Below are 19,620 nucleotides of genomic sequence, written 5' to 3' on the forward strand. Positions count from 1 at the left end.
TGGGCTCAGTCCAGCGCCTCCAAGGAGGCTGGAGTCTGGCGCTGCCATTTGGAGTCTGCGCCCATCACGGACATGAACATCAATTTACTTCGAAAACCAAGAGTAAAGAGAAATGATCTGATTTATCAGTTTCTGGGAAATGCCCTCTGGAAGGAAGGCCGGCAGCGCCAGAGACACCCAACGTCTGCCTGTGAGCCAGGCGGAACCGGCAGGGGCGCCCTTGGAACATGGGGCGCGGGGAAGGGGTCTACGGGCCCGAAGGGTCCCTGGGTCCGAGCCCCAAGTCGGGGCAACAGCGAGAAGCCGAGCTTGCCCCAAGTGTTGGGCGGAAACCCCTCGGTGATTGCGAAGGTCCAGGCGGAGGGTGGTGTCAGCGGCGGCGCTGGGGCACGCAGGCTCCATGCGTGCGGCTGCGCGCGAAGCCAGCTTTGCAGACGCAGCGGTAGGAACCGCTCGTGTTCACGCAGCGCTCGGTCTTGCATAGTAAGCCACGCTGGTTCAGCTCTCGGCACTCATCGATGTCTGGAAGTGGGGGTGACAAGTGAGGACTTCACGAGGGCGCCAGAGCTGTGCTACCCGTTGGTTTCTGCAGGGCCCGCCCCCGCCCTGTCCCGCCCCGCCCACCTGCCCTTTGGCCCCGCCCCCTCGGCGCGGCTCACCGACGCAGCGCGCGCGGGACGCGTCCAGCTGGAAGCCGCCGGGACATTCGCACACTGCGCCGCCCGGCCGCGGCACACAGCGGCCGCTCACGCAGCGACACTCGTCCGAATCCTCCTCTGAGCTGTCCTCTTCTGCGCCGGCGGAGAGAATGAGACGTCAACACTGCCCCCGGCGTTGGCCGCGAACCCGCCTGTCCCTCCAACTACACTCACCTCTGGCGGGCTTCCCCAGCAGCAGGGGGCTCGTGTCCCAGAAAGAATTACTTTCACTCTGCGACGTCGGGCACTGGGACCCTGAGAGGGGCAGGGGGCGGTCAACAGTCAATGGCTTTGATTCCCGTCGGCTCCCGCCCCCAAACTCCCTCCCGGCCAACCCCTCTCGGGCATGCTTACCAGCGCCGCGCGGCGGGCACGGACGGCACTGGGCTCCCCAGCCTCGACCCTGGCGACAGCAGCAGTCATCGAAGGTGAGGGCGGGCCCGGCCAGGGGGCCTGCACACATGCCGTCGTCTCCGCGCTGGCCCCAACACACGTCCCGCCGCTCCGGCGCACGCTCTGCGGAGGAGGACCCGGCGTCAGGGAGGAGCCCAAAGCAGGGACCGCCCTCCCCCGCTCCAATCCACCCTCGTGGGAACGGCGGCCCCGGGCCTCCACGCGGCACACAGGGCTCTGGAGAGCCCAAGATGACCCTCGCCCTCACCGGCCGGGCTCTCGGGGCGCTGGCAGTCGCGGCCTGAGGGTCCGGGTACCCAGGGCGGGCGGCACTCGCAGCGGTAGGAGCCGGGCAGGTTGACGCAGCGACCAGGGCGGCAGGCTGTGGGGTCCTGGCACTCGTCCACGTCTGCGGGCAGCAAGTGGATGGGTGGGGGTGGAAGTCACAGCTTGGCTCGGCTAGCTTCCCTCCCCTTTCCCCAGAGGGCTGACCCGGGCCTCACCCATCTCTTCTGGGCTCAGACACTGGCGCTGCACCGGGCTGTACTCGGCCGGGGGAGTGCAGGCACAGCGGTAGCCACCGCGCGTGTTCTCACACACTCCGTTCCGGCAATTAGACTCGTCCAAACACTCGTCCACGTCTGAGGGGAGGAAAAACGCGAGTGGTAGGAACCGGCCTGGAGTCGGGTGGTTGTGCGTGTCTCCTGGCTGCTTTCCCACGGCCACGGGGGCAGCTGCACTCACCCACGCATTCCAGCAGGTTCGAGTCGTAGTAGAAGCCGTGCTGGCAATAGCACTCGTAGCCGGGCTGCGTGTTCACGCACTTGCCCTCCTTGCAGATCTCCGCCCCAAACAATATGCATTCATCGATGTCTGCAGAGCGACAGGCCGTGGGCGCCCGTACCCTCTACCTGCCGGGCCTCTGAGGCCCCGTAGCAGAGGACATGGGGGTGGCGTTTACCGTGGAAGGGCGGAAAAGTCTGCTATGGCCTTTTCCCCAAGTCCTACTTAAGGTGGTGGGGCGGGGCTTGGCAGAGGGGCGGGGCAGTCGGTGAGAGAGTGGGCGGGCCTTACACCAGTACCCGCAATTGACAAGCAAGCACTGGAGGGATGGGGGCGGTCCAAACCGGAGGGCGGAGCGGGGCGAGCAAGGTGGGCGGAGCCATGTTGGGGCTTACCACGGTGGGCTGGGATGCCATAGTTGACAATGTTGTTGTCCTGGGTATAGCCCTTCCCGTCTGGGCAGAGGCTGTGGAACTCAGCTACGGGAAGACAGTGGCCGTGGGGAAGGAAAGGAGCAGGATTGAGCACGTGCGTGCTGGCTGTAGGGCCGGAGCTCTCACCTCATTTCCCACCAACTCAGGAAGGGGCCCTCTTCCCCAATCCGGTCCCAAATGAAGAAACTGAGGTTCAGGAAAGGGAAAAGGCCCGCCAGGCTCCTGACCTGAGCTGTAGACTGGGCAGGGGTAGATCTCACAATGGTCTCCCCAGCCAGCCCCCAGCGAGCAGCAGCACTCCTGCTGAGTGACATTGGTGGCCAGAACACTGTCACAGAACACGGTGTCATCGAAGTTAAGGTAGCACTCCTTCTTGTGGTGGGGCTGCTCCACCTCTGAGGGGAGGGGAGAGCAGCTCAGGGTCCGGCACCATGTCTTTGCCTGTCCACACTGCCCACCAACCTCTTCCCTCTGTGCCCCCCCATCGCCTGGCTCCCCGCAACTGCCATGTGAAAGCCAAGCTCCACCCTCAGTGTGGCATTCAGGGGCCGCCTGACAGCTGGTCCCGCCCGGCTCTCCCAGGCAAAAGAAATTTCTTCCTGTTCCTCATATTCCAGAGGGTGGGACCAGGTACAACTCTGAGACCCAACTGCAGCATCTAGATTGAGGAGGGAGCCAAGAGGGCACTCACCCTCACAGCCGTGTTGGTCCTGGGTGGGTGTGAAGCCCTCATCACAGATGCAAACGTAGGAGCCCTGCAGGTTCTCACAGACCCCATGGGGAAGGCACAGGCCTGGGTCCTGGCTGCACTCATCTATGTCTTCAAGGAGGAGAGCAGAAAGAATCACTCAGAGGGAAACCAGCCCCCTCTCCCTGGGGGTGGGCCTCAAGGGCCTCACACAAGTTGAGAACCTGAATTTCCACTTTGGCTTCAAAGCACACACAACAGGAAAGCCACTCGTGTAGGTCTGTGCATGTGGGTAGATGTGTACACATTCAGCGCATTGTTCTTCAAAAACCCTAACAGAATGAAGCCCTGGCTCTCAGCTCAGCATCTGGGACTTTCAGTTTAGTCTCCCAGTATCTTTGTCTCATCACTCTTTGCTCTAAACCACTAACACCCCCAGCTCTATATCTAGGCCACAGGTATCTACTCACCCTAAAAACACAACTGGCTCTGCTTCCAGATCTCTGTGCTTTGCAAATACTCTTCTTTGGGCCTGGTAAATACCATCCTTTGCTTTTCTCTGCTTAGGAAATCTACTTATGCTTTAGGGAAGCCTGTTTATACTTCAAGTTCCAATACAACTGTCACTTCTCTGTTGTAATTAATCACTAGCCCAGACGTCTTTTGGCACTGAGCACTCTGAATTGTAAGAATCAATTTACCCAGGGCTCCGTGCTAGAGGAGACTGTCTTCCTAGCAAGGAGCCCTGGGTTACTGCTCAGTATCTAGCATATAGCATGCTGCTACTGCTGCTAAGTCGCTTCAGTCGTGTCCGACTCTGTGCGACCCCATAGACAGCAGCCCACCAGGCTCCCCCGTCCCTGGGATTCTCCAGGCAAGAACACTGGAGTGGGTTGCCATTTCCTTCTCCAATGCATGAGAGTGAAAAGTGAAAGTGAAGTCTCTCAGTTGTGTCCGACTCTTAGCGACCCCACGGACTGTAGCCTACCAGGCTCCTCCATCCATGGGATTTTCCAGGCAAGAGTACTGGAGTGGGGTGCCATAGCATATAGCATAGAACCTGGCAAATATTAGGTGCTCAGTAAACTCTTGGTGGATGAATGCATTGAGGGGTGAGTTGGCATATAGTAATAAGCATCATCTAATTACTGTCATTATTACTGTTATTATTTTCTGTGAAAGAGTAGGATGAATGAGTGGATGGATGGATGCAAAGACAGATCAACAGTGTGTCTAGGAGATGACTGCTTACTGCCATTGCTCCTTGGGAGTTCTCAGTCAATCCCCCCATACCTTGGCATTTCCGGCCGCCTACCAGCCGATGTCCCTGGGGACAGAGACATCGATAGGAGCCATTGGTGTTGATGCAATCACCCCCAATGCAGGCTGCAGGGAAGTCACACTCATTGATGTCTGTAGAGAATCAAAGGGGTGGAGAATCTCAGGGATAAAGCCCACTCACACGACCTAAGGCTGCCAAGGCTTCCGAAGAGCCCTGGCTAAGGCCCACCCACCATGGCCCATCTTGGATCTGGATGGGGGCTGGTCATGGGAGTGGTAGCCTTGCTCACAGGTAGCCCCTGGGGTTGGGGCCTGTGCAGTGAAGGTCTGGAACAGGGAGGAACAGGCCAGCACCCCAGCTTGAGGCCTCCCCTCACCCTCGCAGCGGCTCCGGTCCCTTGACAGATGATAGCCAGAGAGGCACTGACACTGGAAGGAGCCTGGCGTGTTGGCACAGATGCCGTTGTCGCACACGTCCCCAGCCTCACACTCGTCCACGTCTGTGGGGCACAGGGGCCATCAGAGGGCTAGGATGGGGTGGTCCTGGGTCTCTGCTCCCCTCTTCCCACTCCTGCCCACGTCCTGGAGCACCAGAGCTGAGGCAGGTGGAGCTGGGGACAAGCATGGGCCCGTCACCCCACCCCCGTGTGGCACACCATGCCCTAATGACTGGGCCAGGTGCGGGCAGGAACCCTGGGCCATCTCTGGCTCCAAAGAGCTCAGGCCTCCCATGCCTCGTCCATTCTCACCACAGTCCTCCCCGTCCGCTGCTCTCGCCCCTCCCCTCCCCTCTGTAAGTAAACTTACAGAGTTTTCCTGGAATAATTTCTTCCGCTTGTGCAGCACGCTTCTGTGCAGTCCTTTCTGGTGGGAGCTGGTAGTCGCCCACACCCCAGACTCCTTCCAAACCATGCACTTCCTGAAGGACACCTGAACCGCACACCGGCCTCCCACCTCTCTGTTGCCATCAGCACCCACCTTCCTAGCTCTTCTCCCTTTCCCTCTCTCTTCCTCTCCATCCTGGGCGTTTTCAACATCCATCTGGCCAGCCAGGCCCAGCCTCCGATCCAACAGTCCTCCTTCCCTCAGTGTCCATGACTTCCACCTCAACGCCAGCCACTCGCTCTCAGTACGAGCGGCTGGGAGCTGCCCCCGCCATCCCCACGTCCACTCCCTTCCCACTGCCTCCGCTGCTGGTCTCCCGTCCTCTCCTCCACCTCCTCTCCCCAAGGGCCCCTGAATGCCTCTCCTGCCTCCTCTCCGTTCTGGCAAAGTCAGAGCCCTAGACTGCTTCTCAGGGTGCCGGGTGCTGAGTGGGGCTGAGGCCGGCCACCACGCGGAGCACCAGGGGCCGCTCCACTCCATGTGGCCTCCAGCTGGGCCAGATCCTCAGCGTGGCCACACCGCCCTCTCCTCCTCCTCTCAGGCCTTGACACGAGGGAGGCCTAGGGAGCCCCCGTGCCCTTCAGCAGGTCCAAACTTTGCCGTTCTCCTCAGCCCACAGCCTCCACCCCACTCGCTCTTCCTCACCTGCTGCCTCCGTCTTCTGGCCTCTCCTCAGGCCACAGAAGCTACCCTGCCAAGGCCGCCTGCTCGTCTCCCCATTGAGTTCTTAGTTACAAGGACCTCTCTACTGCATTTAGCGCATCCTCCTCTGCCCTAGATGCCTGCCCTCCCCAGCTCCTCGGCTAGTGCTCCTTGGGCCCCCCAGAACCCCTGTGCCCCATTTCTCGCTCCTATCCCCTGCCTTCTGCCGACCTGGCAGTGTCCACAATGCTCCCCTCACGGGACTCAACCTCCTTGACTGCACCCCAGGGCTCCACAGCGCCCCCTAGTGTACACCCCGAGGCTCCACAGCGCCCCCTAGTGTGCACCCCAGGGCTCCACAGCGCCCCCTAGTGTGCACCTCAGGGCTCCACAGCGCCCCCTACTGTACACCCCGAGGCTCCACAGCGCCCCCTAGTGTGCACCCAGGGCTCCACAGCGCCCCCTAGTGTGCACCCCAGGGCTCCACAGCGCCCCCTAACGTGCACCCCAAGGCTCCACAGCCCACAGTCGCAAGTGGGTGTGTCTGGCCCAAGGCTTCCAATCTAGAACGCCTGCCTTCTGTGGGCATCACCCTCTGAGAGACCCACAGGGACCACACACTCAACTCTCCAACGTGAAACTTAATGTCTTCCTTCTCAAACACGCCTCACCCCCAGGGACCCTATCCCAGTGAGCAGCACCCGCTGACTCACCCAAACTAGAAACCTGGAGACTCTTTCTCTCTCTCCTTCACCTTGACATCCAGTTAACAAGCCCAGGTAACTTGTTTTAATATTTCTCTAATATCACATAGTCTCATGACCATCTTTGAGGCCACTATTATCACATCTGCCACTGTCTCTGTCCTGAGTCTCCACCAGACCTCCAGTCCCTCTCCACAATGGGCATCAGGAACTTTCTAGAACAAATAGCAAATGTTGTCATTCTTCCCCTTACAATGCTTCAGGTACCTCCTAATACCTTCAGGGTGAAGTTCAACCTCCCGGGCAGGGCTTAAGTGGGTCCTTCAGGGGGTGAGGGCCTGCCCCTCACCAGCCAGCCTCGGCCCCACCCGCTACTTACACCTTACTTTCCCTAGACACTCTGTGCTGGTGTTCACAGAGCCTGGCACGCTCTTCCCTCTCTCCTATCTTTGCTTGGCTAACTCCTGTTGATCCTTTAAGACAACTCAGGCCTCGCCTTCTCCCAGTGCCCCTGAGGTTTCCCAGAAATACCCAGACTCCACTGAGGCCGACAGTCCTGCGCTCTACAGTCGCTGTCTAGGGTTCTCCAGTTTCTCTGACTCCCATCCCTCAGCCCACCTCCTGATGCATAAGAAACATTATTGTCGGAGGGGAGGGAGGGGGCTACTGACACCCCCTTTCTTTTATATCTCTCCCACTCCATATTCAAGTAACTGTGCTTTGCAAACGCAGCTTCAAGTCTTGCCTCCTAAGATCCTTCCTACCTAGAAATTCCGCGGCCCCCTCCTCCGCCAGGTTGCGGAGAAAGTGAGTGGGTCAGTGAAGGGAAGGTGTCTGTGAATTAACTGTCTCCCGTCCGACAGATGGGGTGACCCGGTCCCCAACCTCGACTCTCAAGTCTGGCGGGAGGCAGGGCGGGGAGGGCCGTAGCTCACCCAGGCAACTGCGGCCGTCGGGCGCAGGCGCATAGCCTTGGGCGCACGTGCAGCGGAAGGAACCCGGAAGGTTCTCGCACCAGCCTGGAGAGCAGGGGTTGCCCTCGGCGCACTCGTTCACATCTGCGGCGGAGAAGGCTTGCCTCGGACCCCGCTCCACTGGACGAGGTCCTGGGGGGGATGGGAGACCCTCCTTCCAGGATGGGGGGGTTCCCCCGCCCCTACGCGGGGAAAGCCGGGTTCTGGAACCGAAACTCCCACGCCAATAGCCCAGCCCCATCACAGGGGCAGCTCCCGAAGGGCCCCGCCCCCACCCGGACCCCAGGCTCGCGCGCACCGCGGCAGGCCCCGCCCCCCTGGCTGCGGTAGCCGGGCAGACAGGCAATGCACTTGAAGCTCCCGGGTTTGTTCTCGCATTTGCTATCCGGGCAGGTGCTAGGGTCTCGGCACTCGTCGATGTCTGCGCAGGAGGGAGGAAGAAGACTCGTTTGGGGATAACGTTGCCGGCCAGATGCTCAGGGGCCTCGGTAGGGCCTCCCTCTATCACGGATCGACCAGGCGGGCCCTCTGGGTTCCAGACCGAAACCTCCGAGAGGCCCAGGGCTGGGCAGAGACGGGAAAGAGGCCCTCCGCCCCCACCCCAGGCCGAGGCACCACTGAGGACCCGCGCCGGTCCGGATGGGTTTTCCCCACCTTCGCACACGGGAGGTCGGGAGGCTTTGAGCCGGTAGCCGGGGTAGCAGTTGCACTTGTAGTGTCCCGGAAAGTTGATGCAGAAGCCGCCGTCGCCGCACAGGTGGGGCTTGGCGCACTCGTTCAGGTCTAAGCGGGAGGAAGGGGGCGCGAGGGGAGTGCAAAGAGGCGGAGGGGATGATACGCAATGTGGAGAGCCCCCCAGGTCCGCCGAGCCCCGGGTCCGCCCCCGGCCCCGCCCCCGGCCACTCCGTGCTCACCCACACACGAGCGCCCCCCGGCGCCGACGTGCAGGCGGTAGCCGCGGTTGCAGTGGCAGTTGTAGGAACCTCCGGTGTTCATGCAGATGCCCCGCCCGGCGCCGCACGGCTCTGCCTCGCACTCGTTCACGTCTGAGAAGGCCGCGCGGGTGGGGAGATGTCAGAGGACGGTCCGGAGCCAGGGCCGCCCCCGCGCCACACCCTCGCCACGCTCACCCACGCAGTAGCGGTGCTGCGGATGCGACCGGTAGCCGGGATTGCAATGGCAGGAATAGTCCGAGGGCCCCGGGACGCACTCTCCGTGGCCACAGATGTTCTGGTTCAGTCGGCACTCGTCCGTCTCTGAGGGGGGCGCCCGGGGGAAGGGCGGCAGGTCAGAGCGGGCAGGAAGGGAGCATTCGCTTTCTGCCACGTTCCCAGGGAAGAACTGGACACCCCATCACTTTCGACGCCGATACCTGAGCCTGGTCGCACTATGATTTCAGATCTCTGTACAGCCATGCCCCCCCCACCCCCATCCTAGGATTCCCTACACCTCCATCACAACTCCCGCGACATCACAACTCCAAGTAGCTCCAAACCATGATCCCAGGTCCCTGGCATCCCCATCTCCCCAGTCCAGGACCCTTCATACTTCTCTCCCCACTTACTATACTCTGACTCCAATCACCTCGACATCTCAAACCCTGCAGCCTCAGTCACACCAATATCCTCTAGACCAGCGAACCAACGCCCCTTGCCTTAGGGACCTGCCTGCCCCGCCCCCCCATTCCAGAAGTTTTTCTCCCCCTCCCAAGGCAGGCAGGAGCTGGTTTCCTGGGAACCCTGACTGACACAGGTGATCAGACCCAGGAAGCCTCCTTACCTTCTTTCCTAGGATTCACAGTACTCCCTGCCTCCCACCTCTTTCTCCTAGGGGCCCCTCCCCTGAGCCCTGCCCCAGGAAGCCACAGGCAGCCCTGGCCTCAGGTTGAACTCCACTCCCTCCCAAACACACCTGGCCAGTGGGCTCTTGCAGGCTGTTCTCTCTGCTTAGAGTGCCTCTCCCTAGGCTCCTTAACACCCCATCCTCTGATAAGTCTCCCCAAGTGCCTCTTTCTCCACATTCCCACAGCCTCCAGGCTGTCACTGGTTTATCCCAGCCTGTGCAGATTTCCTGGGCTGCCACCTTCCACCAGGAGCTCATCTAGGCTCCAGTTTTCAATCGGGTTGGTGGTTTCCTTGCAGTTGGAATCCAAACAGCCATGAGCTTGAATCCGGCTCAACTGTGTGACCTGGGATCAGCTACTGAACCTCTCTTAGCCTCAGTTTTCTCATCTGGAAAATGAGGCTAACCGTGCCCACTTCACAGAGTACAAAGAAAGTAAATGGTATTTAGTATGTAAAACTCTCCAGTCAGTGCCTGGCCCAGGGCAACTGTTCAGCCATAGCTAGCAATTATTATGATGCCCCAAACCATGCAGACACTTCCCACAGCCTTTGGGATCAAATCCAAGCCTCTTAAAGCTCCCTGAGCTGGCCCTCTCCTAGTTCAGAAACACTGATCTGTGTGTGGTGTCTCTCTTCTCCATGAAACCAGGGTTTCATGTTTCCATGCCTTTCCCCAAACTTCTGCCCAAACTTCTGCCCAGACCGGAATGTCCTTTTCCCCAACCTGCTAGCCCATTTCTTTCCCACATTTCATCGTTAATTTCTAACACTCTTAAAAGCGCTGTTCAGAAAGCCTTCTCTCATCTCCATTCTACACATGATCACAATACCCAGACTTCTTCCTTCTTCTCTGATTTACTTTTGCATAGCCCTTATGAGACACACTGTGGCTCAGAGGTTAAAGCGTCTGACTGGAATTCGGGAGACCCGGATTCGATCCCTGAGTTGGGAAGATCCCCAGGAGAAGGAAATGGCAACCCACTCCAGTACTCTTGCCTGGAGAATCCCATGGAGGGAGGAGCCTGGTAGGCTACAGTCCATGGGGCCTGAAAAGAGTCGGACACGACTGAGCGACTTCACTTTCACTTTATGAGACACACTAGATTTGGACTCATTTATCTGTTTGCTGTCTGTCTACTCCACAAGGACAGGGAATTTTTGTCTGTTTTGTTTACTATTACGTCCCCAGCACTTAAACAGTGCCTGCACATAGTAGGTGCTCCACAAATATTCATTGACTGTAAATGCCTTCAGACTGGCCTGACCACCACCACTCGGATCAGTTGAGGGCAGAGTGGCGTCTCAGAATGCTGCACCCCGAGGCTTCCCCACACAGTAAGCCCTTGACGGTGTTAGCCCTCCAGAAGGACTGGAGGGGTGAAGGAGAAACCCTAAGTTGGGGGCGTGGCTTACCTGGGGCGTGACCTAGGTGGGCGGGTCTTACCTGTGACTTGAGTAGGGGCGATTTCCACCGCACTGCGGGACGGGGGCAAGTCGGGCAGGAACTGGGGCGGCGGGGGCCAGGAGATCAGCTCTGCGGGCAGCAGCACACGACCATTAGCGGGTGAGGAGGCTGACAGAGCCGCCCCTCTCCCCGCAGGTCACCGAGCCGGCAACTTCACACCCAGCTGCACCGCCCCCTGGTGCCTAAGCTGTGAACTTCCCCGGCAGTGACAGCCCTTGAGGACTGGTCCCTACAGCGCCCAGCTCACCCGGGTAGGGCCGGGCAGGAGATATGGTGACAGTCGGGTGGCTCTGCTGCGCTGACTGCTCTTCAATCCCTGGCTGCGGGCGACAGCAGCATGAACCCTCTGTGTCTCCTTGGCCTCCCTGCCCCTCCCACCTGGGTTCTCATACTCACTGAGTCTGTGCTCACCCCTACAAGGGAAGAAGACGGGGCCATTAAGTGGTGGGCTGGGAGAAGGGAGTCAAGTCTGGGATTGGCAGTTGGGCATGTGTGGTCAGAGTCCCTAAGAGTTCAACGATCATGTCTCTGGGTCAAGCAACAAGGTTTAGATCCTGATGTCGGGGGATGTTTTCATCACAAGTCAGTGAAGCGATGGCTGGACAAGGTCCTCAGCTTGGGAGGTTATAGCCAGGGTCAAACCCCTGGGTCAGGGGTCAGAGGGTCAGATCTAGAGGCAGCATTTGAGCTGCATTAGTGCCCTGATCTGGAAATCTCAGGTGTCCTGGTGTCAGAGGATTGAACCTGGAGGGCAATAAAGGATCAAATCCCATGGATCAGGGGTGACATCTTGGGCTTAGTTACAACACTGGTTAGGGGTCAGAGTGTCAGCTCCAGGGGTCAATGCTAGTCTGGGATTAGGAGTTAGAGGTTAGACTCAGGTCCTAACTGTGGGTCAAGGGTCAACGTGTCAGACCTAGGGGTTCTGCAACTGTCAGGAAACAGGAGGGATCGGGCCAGACCTCTCTCTTCCTCTGTGTCCTCAGGTGGTGGTGCCCGGCTGGGGCTCTCGGGCAGCTGCTGGGGCTTGGGTGGCCCATCGGGATGCAGGAAAAGGGAAAAGTCACTTTCGCCCTGAATGGTGAGCGTCTGGTGGGAGGTGAGGATGTGGTACCCCTTCCCAGCTGGGCAGATCTCCTTGAAGGCAGCTGTGGCCAGAGCAAGGGGCAGGCAAGTGAGGTCTTCCTGGAGAGGCAGGCTCACAGACAGCCCCCCAGCCCCAAAGGCCCCTGGCTCACCAGTGCCATCAGCCGGGCAGCGCTGGCACCTGGCACCCCAGGCCTTGCCGACGCTGCAGCAGCAGAGTTGGCGGGTGAGACGTGTGGTCAGGGGGTGCTGGCACTGGTGTTCAGGGCTCACCAGGCGGAAACACAGGCTCTTCTCCTCTGGCTTGTCCGCTGCAGGGGCCAGTGATGGGCATGGGCATCTGGGTCTGAATGCTGCCCATGTCCCTCTTCCCAGCTGCTCCAGACCTCACCTCTCTGGCACAGGAGGCCTTGATTCTCACGTGGTCCCTGACCCCACATGACCCTGAATTCATTTGATTCCTGAAACCTGTATTATTCTGATCTCATGTAATACTTGAAACTTCTGTGACCACTGAACCCATTGATCCCTGATTCTAACTGTTCTAGACTTTATCCCTCCCACTTATCAAGCCCCTGGTCTCATAACCTTCTCATAACCTCGTAACCTCATAACTGCCTCCTCATAACCCATGACCCTATGTGACCTTTTACTCCAGATTTCATGCAATTCCCTGAACCCACTGATCCCTGACCCCATCTGCTCTAGATCTTGCTCCTCCAGCAGTCAACTCTTGACCCCACTCTGACCTCTGTGACCTCTGATCCTTACTGTTTGGAGCCTTACCCTCCCACCCGTGCTTCATGACCTCCAAGGACCCCCGAGTCTCACCAATGCACTGTGTGCGGGAGGGGCCCAAGCTATGGCCAGGTGGGCAGACACAGCGATAGGAGCCAGGGTTGTTGAGGCAGTCACCATGGCGACACATGCCTGGCATCGCGCACTCGTTGATGTCTGCGGTAATAAGTGAGAGTTTGTGCCCTCCAGGCTGGGTGACAGCGACCTGCTCCAGGAACCTCATGGTTCTACCCGCCCCCCCCAAGTGACAACTGGCCCGTACCCTGGCAGTGCGTGCTGTTGAGCCTCTTGTAGCCCTGGGGGCAGTCAGCGCCCACCTCCCCACGAACAGGCCCTGGCTTCTGCACCCCTGTGTCTGTGGAGAGAGGACAGCATGGCAGGAGAGGACACGGGGGCTGCAGAGAGGGAAGGGACGGCACTGAGGAGGGGAATGGGGTACTGCGGGGAACCGGGTGGGAAGTGAGAGGCTCAGGCTGCAGGGCTGGGAGGGGCTGGGGGAGGGTGTGCCCCGTGGGGAGGGGCAGAGATCTCACCGAGCCAGGGCACTCACACTGCAGCTGGGGGCACTTGTGGCACTTGCTCTGGCCCCAAGCGGTGCCGATGCTCCCGCAGCAGTCTTCCTGCTTGGTGAGGCCCGGGAGGGGGTTGCTGCCACACTAGGGAGAGGAGCGTGGACAGGGGTCACAGGCTGCCCAGCCCCCACTTGGCCTCCCTCCTCGGGCCCTTTTCCTCCTCCCCCGACTCAACCTGCAGGACCCACCCAGTTTTGAGCAAACCCGGTGGACTGGAACAGGGCGGCCCTGAGCGGCGTCTGTGGGTTCACTCACAGGCTGCTTGGGCAGCGTGTCCTGGAAGCAGCGGCCCAGGGGCTTCTGGGTGGGTGGTCGGGGATGCGGGGGCTTGGGGTGCGGCAGCAGGTGCTGGGAGGGGGCCGGGCCCTCGGCGTTGGGCCCTTCGATGCGGTGCACTTGGACCGAGGCCTCGGGCGGGTGGTGGACGCGCACGTTCACCACGGGGGGCGGGGCCTGCACTGGGGGGCGGGGCACGGCGGCTTCAGGGCTGCCCCGCAGCGCTGGGTGGCAGGTGGCGGCAAGGAGTTCCTCCAGGGCTGGCCCCCGCCCGGGTCCTGCCCACCCCCTCCAGTGCCCGCCCACCTCGGCCTCCTGGGGTCTGCCCATTGCCTGGTACCTTCCGCTGAGATCTGTCCTGGCCCGAGGGGCACCAGGAAGGTCGCATGCTGGGCAGGGGGCCCCTCCCCGGGCCCTGGCGGATCGGCGATCACCTGGACCGCGTACATGGCGTGCTTGCTGGCCACAGACTCGCCCTCTGGAGCCAGGGGCGGCAGCGCGCCCGTGGACAGGGCCCCGGCCCGGCCAAGCCCAGGGCCTGAGCCGCCAGCGCCTCCGCCAGCTCCTCCAGCCGGCACCTGGCAGAAGCGACCCGTGAAGTCCGGGGGACACAGGCACTGGTTTCGCGAGGAGCACTGGCCGCCATTCATACAGGGCAGGGGGCACACCACTGGGGAGGAGAGGTGGGTCAGGGCCCAGGCAGACCCCTGTGGCCAGCGTCCAGACCCACATCCTGTCTCTTCCTTCTCCTCCTCCCTACTTCCAAGCCACCCACTGGTTCTGTCCTCCCTGGGAAGCTGGCCTTAGTAGCACATCAAACACACACACACACACACACACACACACACACACACACACACTACCCTCTAGGTCCCCCAACATCCTTATACCCTAGGGGCCACTGGCATCTTGAACTTACATCCTAGCCAGGAGACCCTGTGCCAGCTGCGTGACCCTGAGTGACAGACTTCCCCTCCCAAGCCTCAGTGTCCTCCTCTGTAGGGCAGTCCCATCTATTAAATGAAGCAAGGCCTGTCCAAAACTCTGCACACTGCCTAGTACACAGAGGGCGTTTAATAAGCAGTAGCAGCTGATGATGATGGTGGTGGACTAGCCTTTCCCTCCCCTTGGGCCTTTCCTGGACATTCAGTCTCTATCTGGTGCTTCCTTCCCCTTGCCCCCCAATCCTTTCCCTGACTCAGCCCTCTCTGGGCGCTCCCTTCCTCTGTTCAGCCATCCCAGGGCCCGCACCTCACCGCTGCCAACTTGAGCTGTGCCTCCCTGGGACCTCTCTTAAGCAACTCCACCCAGGGGACCCTGTCAGAAAGCAGCATTCTGCCTCCCCACCTCTTCTTGGCCTTGAACCACCACTGGGATCCCTGCCTGCCCAGTCATTCATAACTGAGCTTTGAGGCTCCAGTTCCGGCCTCTGTAATGTCTCATAATCCATCTTCCCTCCTCCCCATGCCCCCTGCCCCTCCCCTGCCTGTCCACATCCCAAGCACCCCCAAAGAAACTTGCCTCAGGCAAAGTTCCGGCACAGACACAGCCCTGCTCCCAGCTAGCTTCCCTGCCTGCTCTCCGTGGCCCAGAAGTAACCTTCTTTCGGCCCATCCCGTCTGCTCTTTCCATATGCATCCTACGCTCCAGGACTCATCTCCTGTTTCCTACAAACGTGCCACGTCTTCTGCTTCCCTGCCTTGACCCATGCCATTTCTGCCCACTCAGAGCCTAGTCCCCATCTGTGCATATTCACATCATATCCTTCCAGCCCCTCCCCCAGGAGGAGAGCCTTTCCTTACATCCCACCCACCCTCTGCCTCAGCTCTGAGTGCCAAAGGAGGTGCTGGGGGAATGAGTGAAGGAGTGAACTCAGGGAGCTGATGGGATGTCTGTCTGTCTGTCACACACTCACATCTGAAATCCAGCCTTGGGGACCTGCGCTCTGCACCAAGCCCAGCCCCTCTCCGGCCCCTCCCCCAGGACTGCCCTCACTTCCTAGGATGGGGAGGTGGCAGTGCTGCCCCCTGAACACCTGGAGGGCCTTGGAGGGACGGCCCACATGCAAGGTCACTGGGGCCTGGCTACCGGCAGCCCAGCCCAGCCCAGCCCATCCTGCCCGGCCTCTGGGGGCCAGACTCTCAGGGCAGAAGGGGTGTGTCCTGGGCTAGGGGAGGCAGGATCCTCTCCTTCCTGCCTCCCAGTGAGTCACCCACAGCGGTGAGGGTGACCTCCCAGTGACACCCGCCCACTGTGGCCTGGGCACCGAGCCTGAGGGATGTGGGCAGCACAGATGGAGACAGCAGCCTGGGCAGGATGGCCAGGGGGCTTGGGAGGCCGGGCCCAGGGACACTCACATGCATAGTCATCTCATCACACACACACATGCACAGACTGATTCTGACACCAACACAGGCTTGCATACACACTCCCATAGTCACTGCAGACGTGCACCCGAGATAACACAAAGAAACCTGTGCTTGAGCCCCGTGTGCCAGCCCAAAGCCCGGGCATACCCCTGCGTGTATGCATGTGCAAGCATGCGTGCACACACAGACCCACACACACATCTCATGAGAACCGTGGACCGCATCTGTGGGGTGCCTCGGATCTGTAGTGGCTATGTGAGTATCGGAGTGTGTAAGAGGGGCTGTTTGGCTGGTGCCATCCTGGGCCTGGCCTAATTACCCTGTCCGGGAGGGTAATTACTGCTGGGACACCTCCCCCAGCCTGGCCCACAGGGCCCTGGGGGAGGAGCGCTGAGCCCCAGGCCTGGCCCTTTGAAGAGCGATGTTGGGAGAGGGGTGGGCTCCAGGTAGAACGGGGGAGTTTTCAGGGGTTGGGGGGTTGAGGGGAGACTCTGAGGCGGAACTGTTCAGAGCTTCTGGGGGAAGCACAGATGGGGCATCAGGAAAAGGAGAGACCGAGGACCCAAGCCAGCCCCTGCCTCCAGGCCTGCTCCCCACTTGTTAGGCCTCAACGCCCCTCCCCTCTAAGACCTCGCCAGTAACTAATTCCCTCACTCCCAGCCTCAGCCTGGCTCCTCCTCCCAGGGAATGCAGGTGTCTACCGCTGGCAGGCCCTACTTGAGACATTTTTTAAAGACTTTTCCTGTTTCTTCCAGAGAGTCTGTTTCTAGGGGGAATACTTAACCCTTCTCTGAGACCTGCGCCAGCTTGCATCCCTGCAAAAGCCCCTGCCTGTCGACCTTGACTCCTTCTCAGAACCCAGCACTTTCCTAGAAGCCTGTGCCATCCAGGGCGCCAGCATGACCCCACACCTTAGGCCTCAACCCCAACCCGAAGCTGTGAGGTTCAGGCTTCCACGCAGCCCTCCCCACTCCGGCCCCAGCACTTCAGCCTCTCAAGCCCCCTGAAGCCCCTGGGGCCGGCGGCCCTCCGGCTCGGCTCTCTGAACCCACGGTCGCCAGGGTCACAAGGCCTCTGCAGCCATGTCTCCTGCGTGGGCTCCCGGAGCTGGCCTTCCCCGCGCCCCCCGCCCGCGCCCCCGGCCCTCACCCACGCGGAAGCCGGAGCCCGTGAGCGTGTCGGTGCTGTGGCCGTTCTCTCCGATGAGCGTCATGTTGGAGCCCTTCTGACAACTGTCCCGACACTGGCCCTTGAGACAGGTCCGCTTGCAGATCACCGGCGCAAAGACCACCTTGAAGCGCTCGCGGGCCAGCGCCCCGCCCCCGCCAGCGCCCCTCTCGCCCGCCGGCCCCCCCTCGGCCCCGCCGTCCGGGCCCAGCAGCAGCAGCAGCAGCGCCAGCAGCCCCGCCGCCCCCGCCCCGCGCATCTCAGGGGCCAGGCCGCCAGCAGCCCCACGGGGCCCGGGCATCCGGGGCCGCAGGACCCGGGGGGCGCGCCCGGGCGGGGGCGATGGTCCCGACGCCCGAGGGGGATAAGCAAGCCGGGAGCCCCGGGAGAGTCTCAGAGAGGGCAGCGAGGGACAGGATGGGAGGAAGCGCGCGGGGAGGGGACTGCAGGCGCGGGCGCGGGCCCAGTGAGAGGCAGAGAGATGGAGGCTGGACCGCGGGGAGCCCAGAAACTTCCACCACCCCGGGAAGGAGCCCAGCCACGAGCCGGGGCCGGGGGCCTGCGGAGGCCCCAACGTGAGGCCGGAGAGAGGAGGCCGGAGCAAGTTGAGGCGGAGAGGAGGAGCGAGAGGAGAGGAAGGCCGGGCGGCCGGCCCGCTCCGCGCCTCCCCCGGCCGGGCTGGGCTCCCGCGGCCGCCGGGAAGCAGGGAGCGCGCGGGGCGGACGCAGGGAGAAGTGAGCAGTTGTTTTCCCTGGCTGGAGCGCGGCGCGGCGGCGGCGAGGGGGGCTGGGACGCTGGCCCCGGGCCAGGGAGACAGTTTTTTTCTGTTTAAAGCGTCGTCGCTGCCGCCTGGGGGAGCGAGGGTGTGCGGGCGGGTGGAGGCTGGGGGGGCGGTCCCCGCCCCAGATGCCCGGCCCGCCGGAACCCGCCGCCGCCGCGCTGGGCCCGCTCCAGCGAGCCCTCACCTGGGACCGCTGGCCGCCCCGCCGGATTCCTCCGGGCGGGGCCGGGAGGCCCGCGCCCACCTCCGCCCCGCAGCATCCAAGTGGAAAACCGAGGCTGGGGGAGGAAGATGGGCTGGGCCCGGGGGTCGCGCGGCTGGTGGGAGGCCAGGTGGTGCTGGAACCCAGGGCTCCCAGCCCTGGCCCAGCCTCCCTTGCACATGCGGGGTCTCATCACCTCTCAGTCACTTCTCATGAGTACCGGTCCACCCCTGCCCACTAAGACTCAAGGAGGGGGTACCCCTTCACCAGGGCCTCAGTGGGGTCCCAGGAAGAAATTCATGGGGCCCTGAAGAAGAGTAGATAGAGCAAAGTTTGAAATCCAACTTGCCTGCCAACCCCCAGTAAATGGCTTGCCGGTGCCCACCCTGCCCCCGCCCCTTGCCTTGTCGGGCCGGGCTGGCTGGGCTGGCTCTGGGCCTCAGACACTCTAGAATCGCCAAGGTCTGAGCTCAGGGCCTGGCCCCCTTCCCAGGCTAACAGCCGGGAGGAGGGGGGTGATGCCTGAGGGCCCCAGGGCAGGGGCTGGCAGGGACTGGGGAAGGGCCCTGAGTTGGGTCAAGGCTGGAGAGGAGCCAGGCCTGCTCACTGGTCTGGAAGGGAGGCCCTCAAGGGCTGCAGTGGCCTGGTGCCCAGGCCATATCACCGGGGGCCTGGCCAGGGGAGACCCCCGGATTCAGTCTCTGACCCACAGAACTCAGCAGGGCGTGAGTGTGACCAGGGTCCCTCAGGAGCGGGTCACAGCCAAGACAGGGTGACACCCTCTCTCCGAGGGGAACAGGGGTTGCAGTCTGAGGGAAAGGGGGTTCAGGTACATGACGAGGTACAGTTGTGTAAGGGACTCATGGCTTTGACTTTGAGGGTGGGCTTATTTGGGGTGACTGAGGGAGACTTTTTAGTGGACCCCTGCCCAAATTGCTCAGTGGGCTCAGGTCCTGTTCAGATAGACAGGTGTTGGAGGAGTAAGATGGGGGCAGTCCCGTGTCCCCAGGAGAGAGAAGAGGGTGTGTAAGTACGGACCGCCCCCACACTCCCTGGAGGGGGTCTCTGGTCTCACATTGAGGCCTGAGGAGTACTGATGCTCACCACCTGCCAGACATAGGGCTAAGCATTTTCCGATTATTTTTCCCTCATACTCATCTGAACCTGACCCTCCTTCACCACAGCAGGGTGTGACTCACCTTGGAACACATTACAAGCAGACCAGGGTTAGAGTCCTCATCTTGCTGAGCCTCAGTTTTCTCACCTGTAAAATGGAGATCTAGTCATTCAACAAACTAGGAACCTCTTGCGTGCTCTTTTTATAAAATTAATTAATTAATTAAGCTTCGCTGGGTTCTAGTTGCAGCATGCGAAATTTTAGTTGCGGCATGTGGAGTCTAGTTCCCTGACCAGGGATCAAACTCAGGCCCCACACATGGGGAGCATGGAGTCTTAACCACTGGACCAGGGAAGTCCCCAACATGCACTTGTTAACAGGTAGAACCAATCGCTGCTTTCCTGGAGCTTCTGCCCTGGAGGAGACAGAAAGGCAACAGATCAATTCATACCTGACTGAGG

The 19,620-nt window shown here is 61.0% G+C and overlaps 1 protein-coding gene across 2 annotated transcripts; it reads right to left on the bottom strand.

Annotated features, from left to right (window-relative positions):
- Positions 1 to 103: 103 nt before the first annotated feature.
- On the bottom strand, positions 104 to 17,856 carry LTBP3 (latent transforming growth factor beta binding protein 3). Of its 2 annotated transcripts, XM_065937719.1 has the most exons (28): positions 17,042 to 17,856; positions 13,864 to 14,193; positions 13,503 to 13,705; positions 13,226 to 13,331; positions 12,938 to 13,030; positions 12,709 to 12,831; positions 12,030 to 12,188; positions 11,754 to 11,939; positions 11,188 to 11,204; positions 11,039 to 11,111; positions 10,771 to 10,860; positions 8,613 to 8,738; positions 8,397 to 8,528; positions 8,137 to 8,265; positions 7,781 to 7,903; positions 7,444 to 7,566; positions 4,655 to 4,777; positions 4,290 to 4,409; positions 3,000 to 3,128; positions 2,536 to 2,703; positions 2,270 to 2,353; positions 1,836 to 1,964; positions 1,595 to 1,732; positions 1,360 to 1,500; positions 1,053 to 1,214; positions 873 to 953; positions 660 to 791; positions 104 to 522 (listed from the first exon to the last, which is right to left on the bottom strand). In XM_065937719.1, exons 1-28 carry the CDS (start codon positions 17,358 to 17,360, stop codon positions 371 to 373), a joined length of 3,891 nt encoding a protein of 1,296 aa, XP_065793791.1. In that variant the 5' UTR covers positions 17,361 to 17,856; the 3' UTR covers positions 104 to 370. The 2 variants fall into 2 exon arrangements, with proteins under 2 accessions (XP_065793791.1, XP_065793792.1); XM_065937720.1 differs by lacking the exon at positions 11,188 to 11,204 and having other exon boundaries at positions 11,039 to 11,112; positions 11,753 to 11,939.
- Between the last annotated feature and the right edge of the window lie 1,764 nt (positions 17,857 to 19,620).

Source organism: Muntiacus reevesi, chromosome 5 (assembly GCF_963930625.1).
Source record: "Muntiacus reevesi chromosome 5, mMunRee1.1, whole genome shotgun sequence".
Lineage (NCBI taxonomy): Eukaryota > Metazoa > Chordata > Mammalia > Artiodactyla > Cervidae > Muntiacus > Muntiacus reevesi.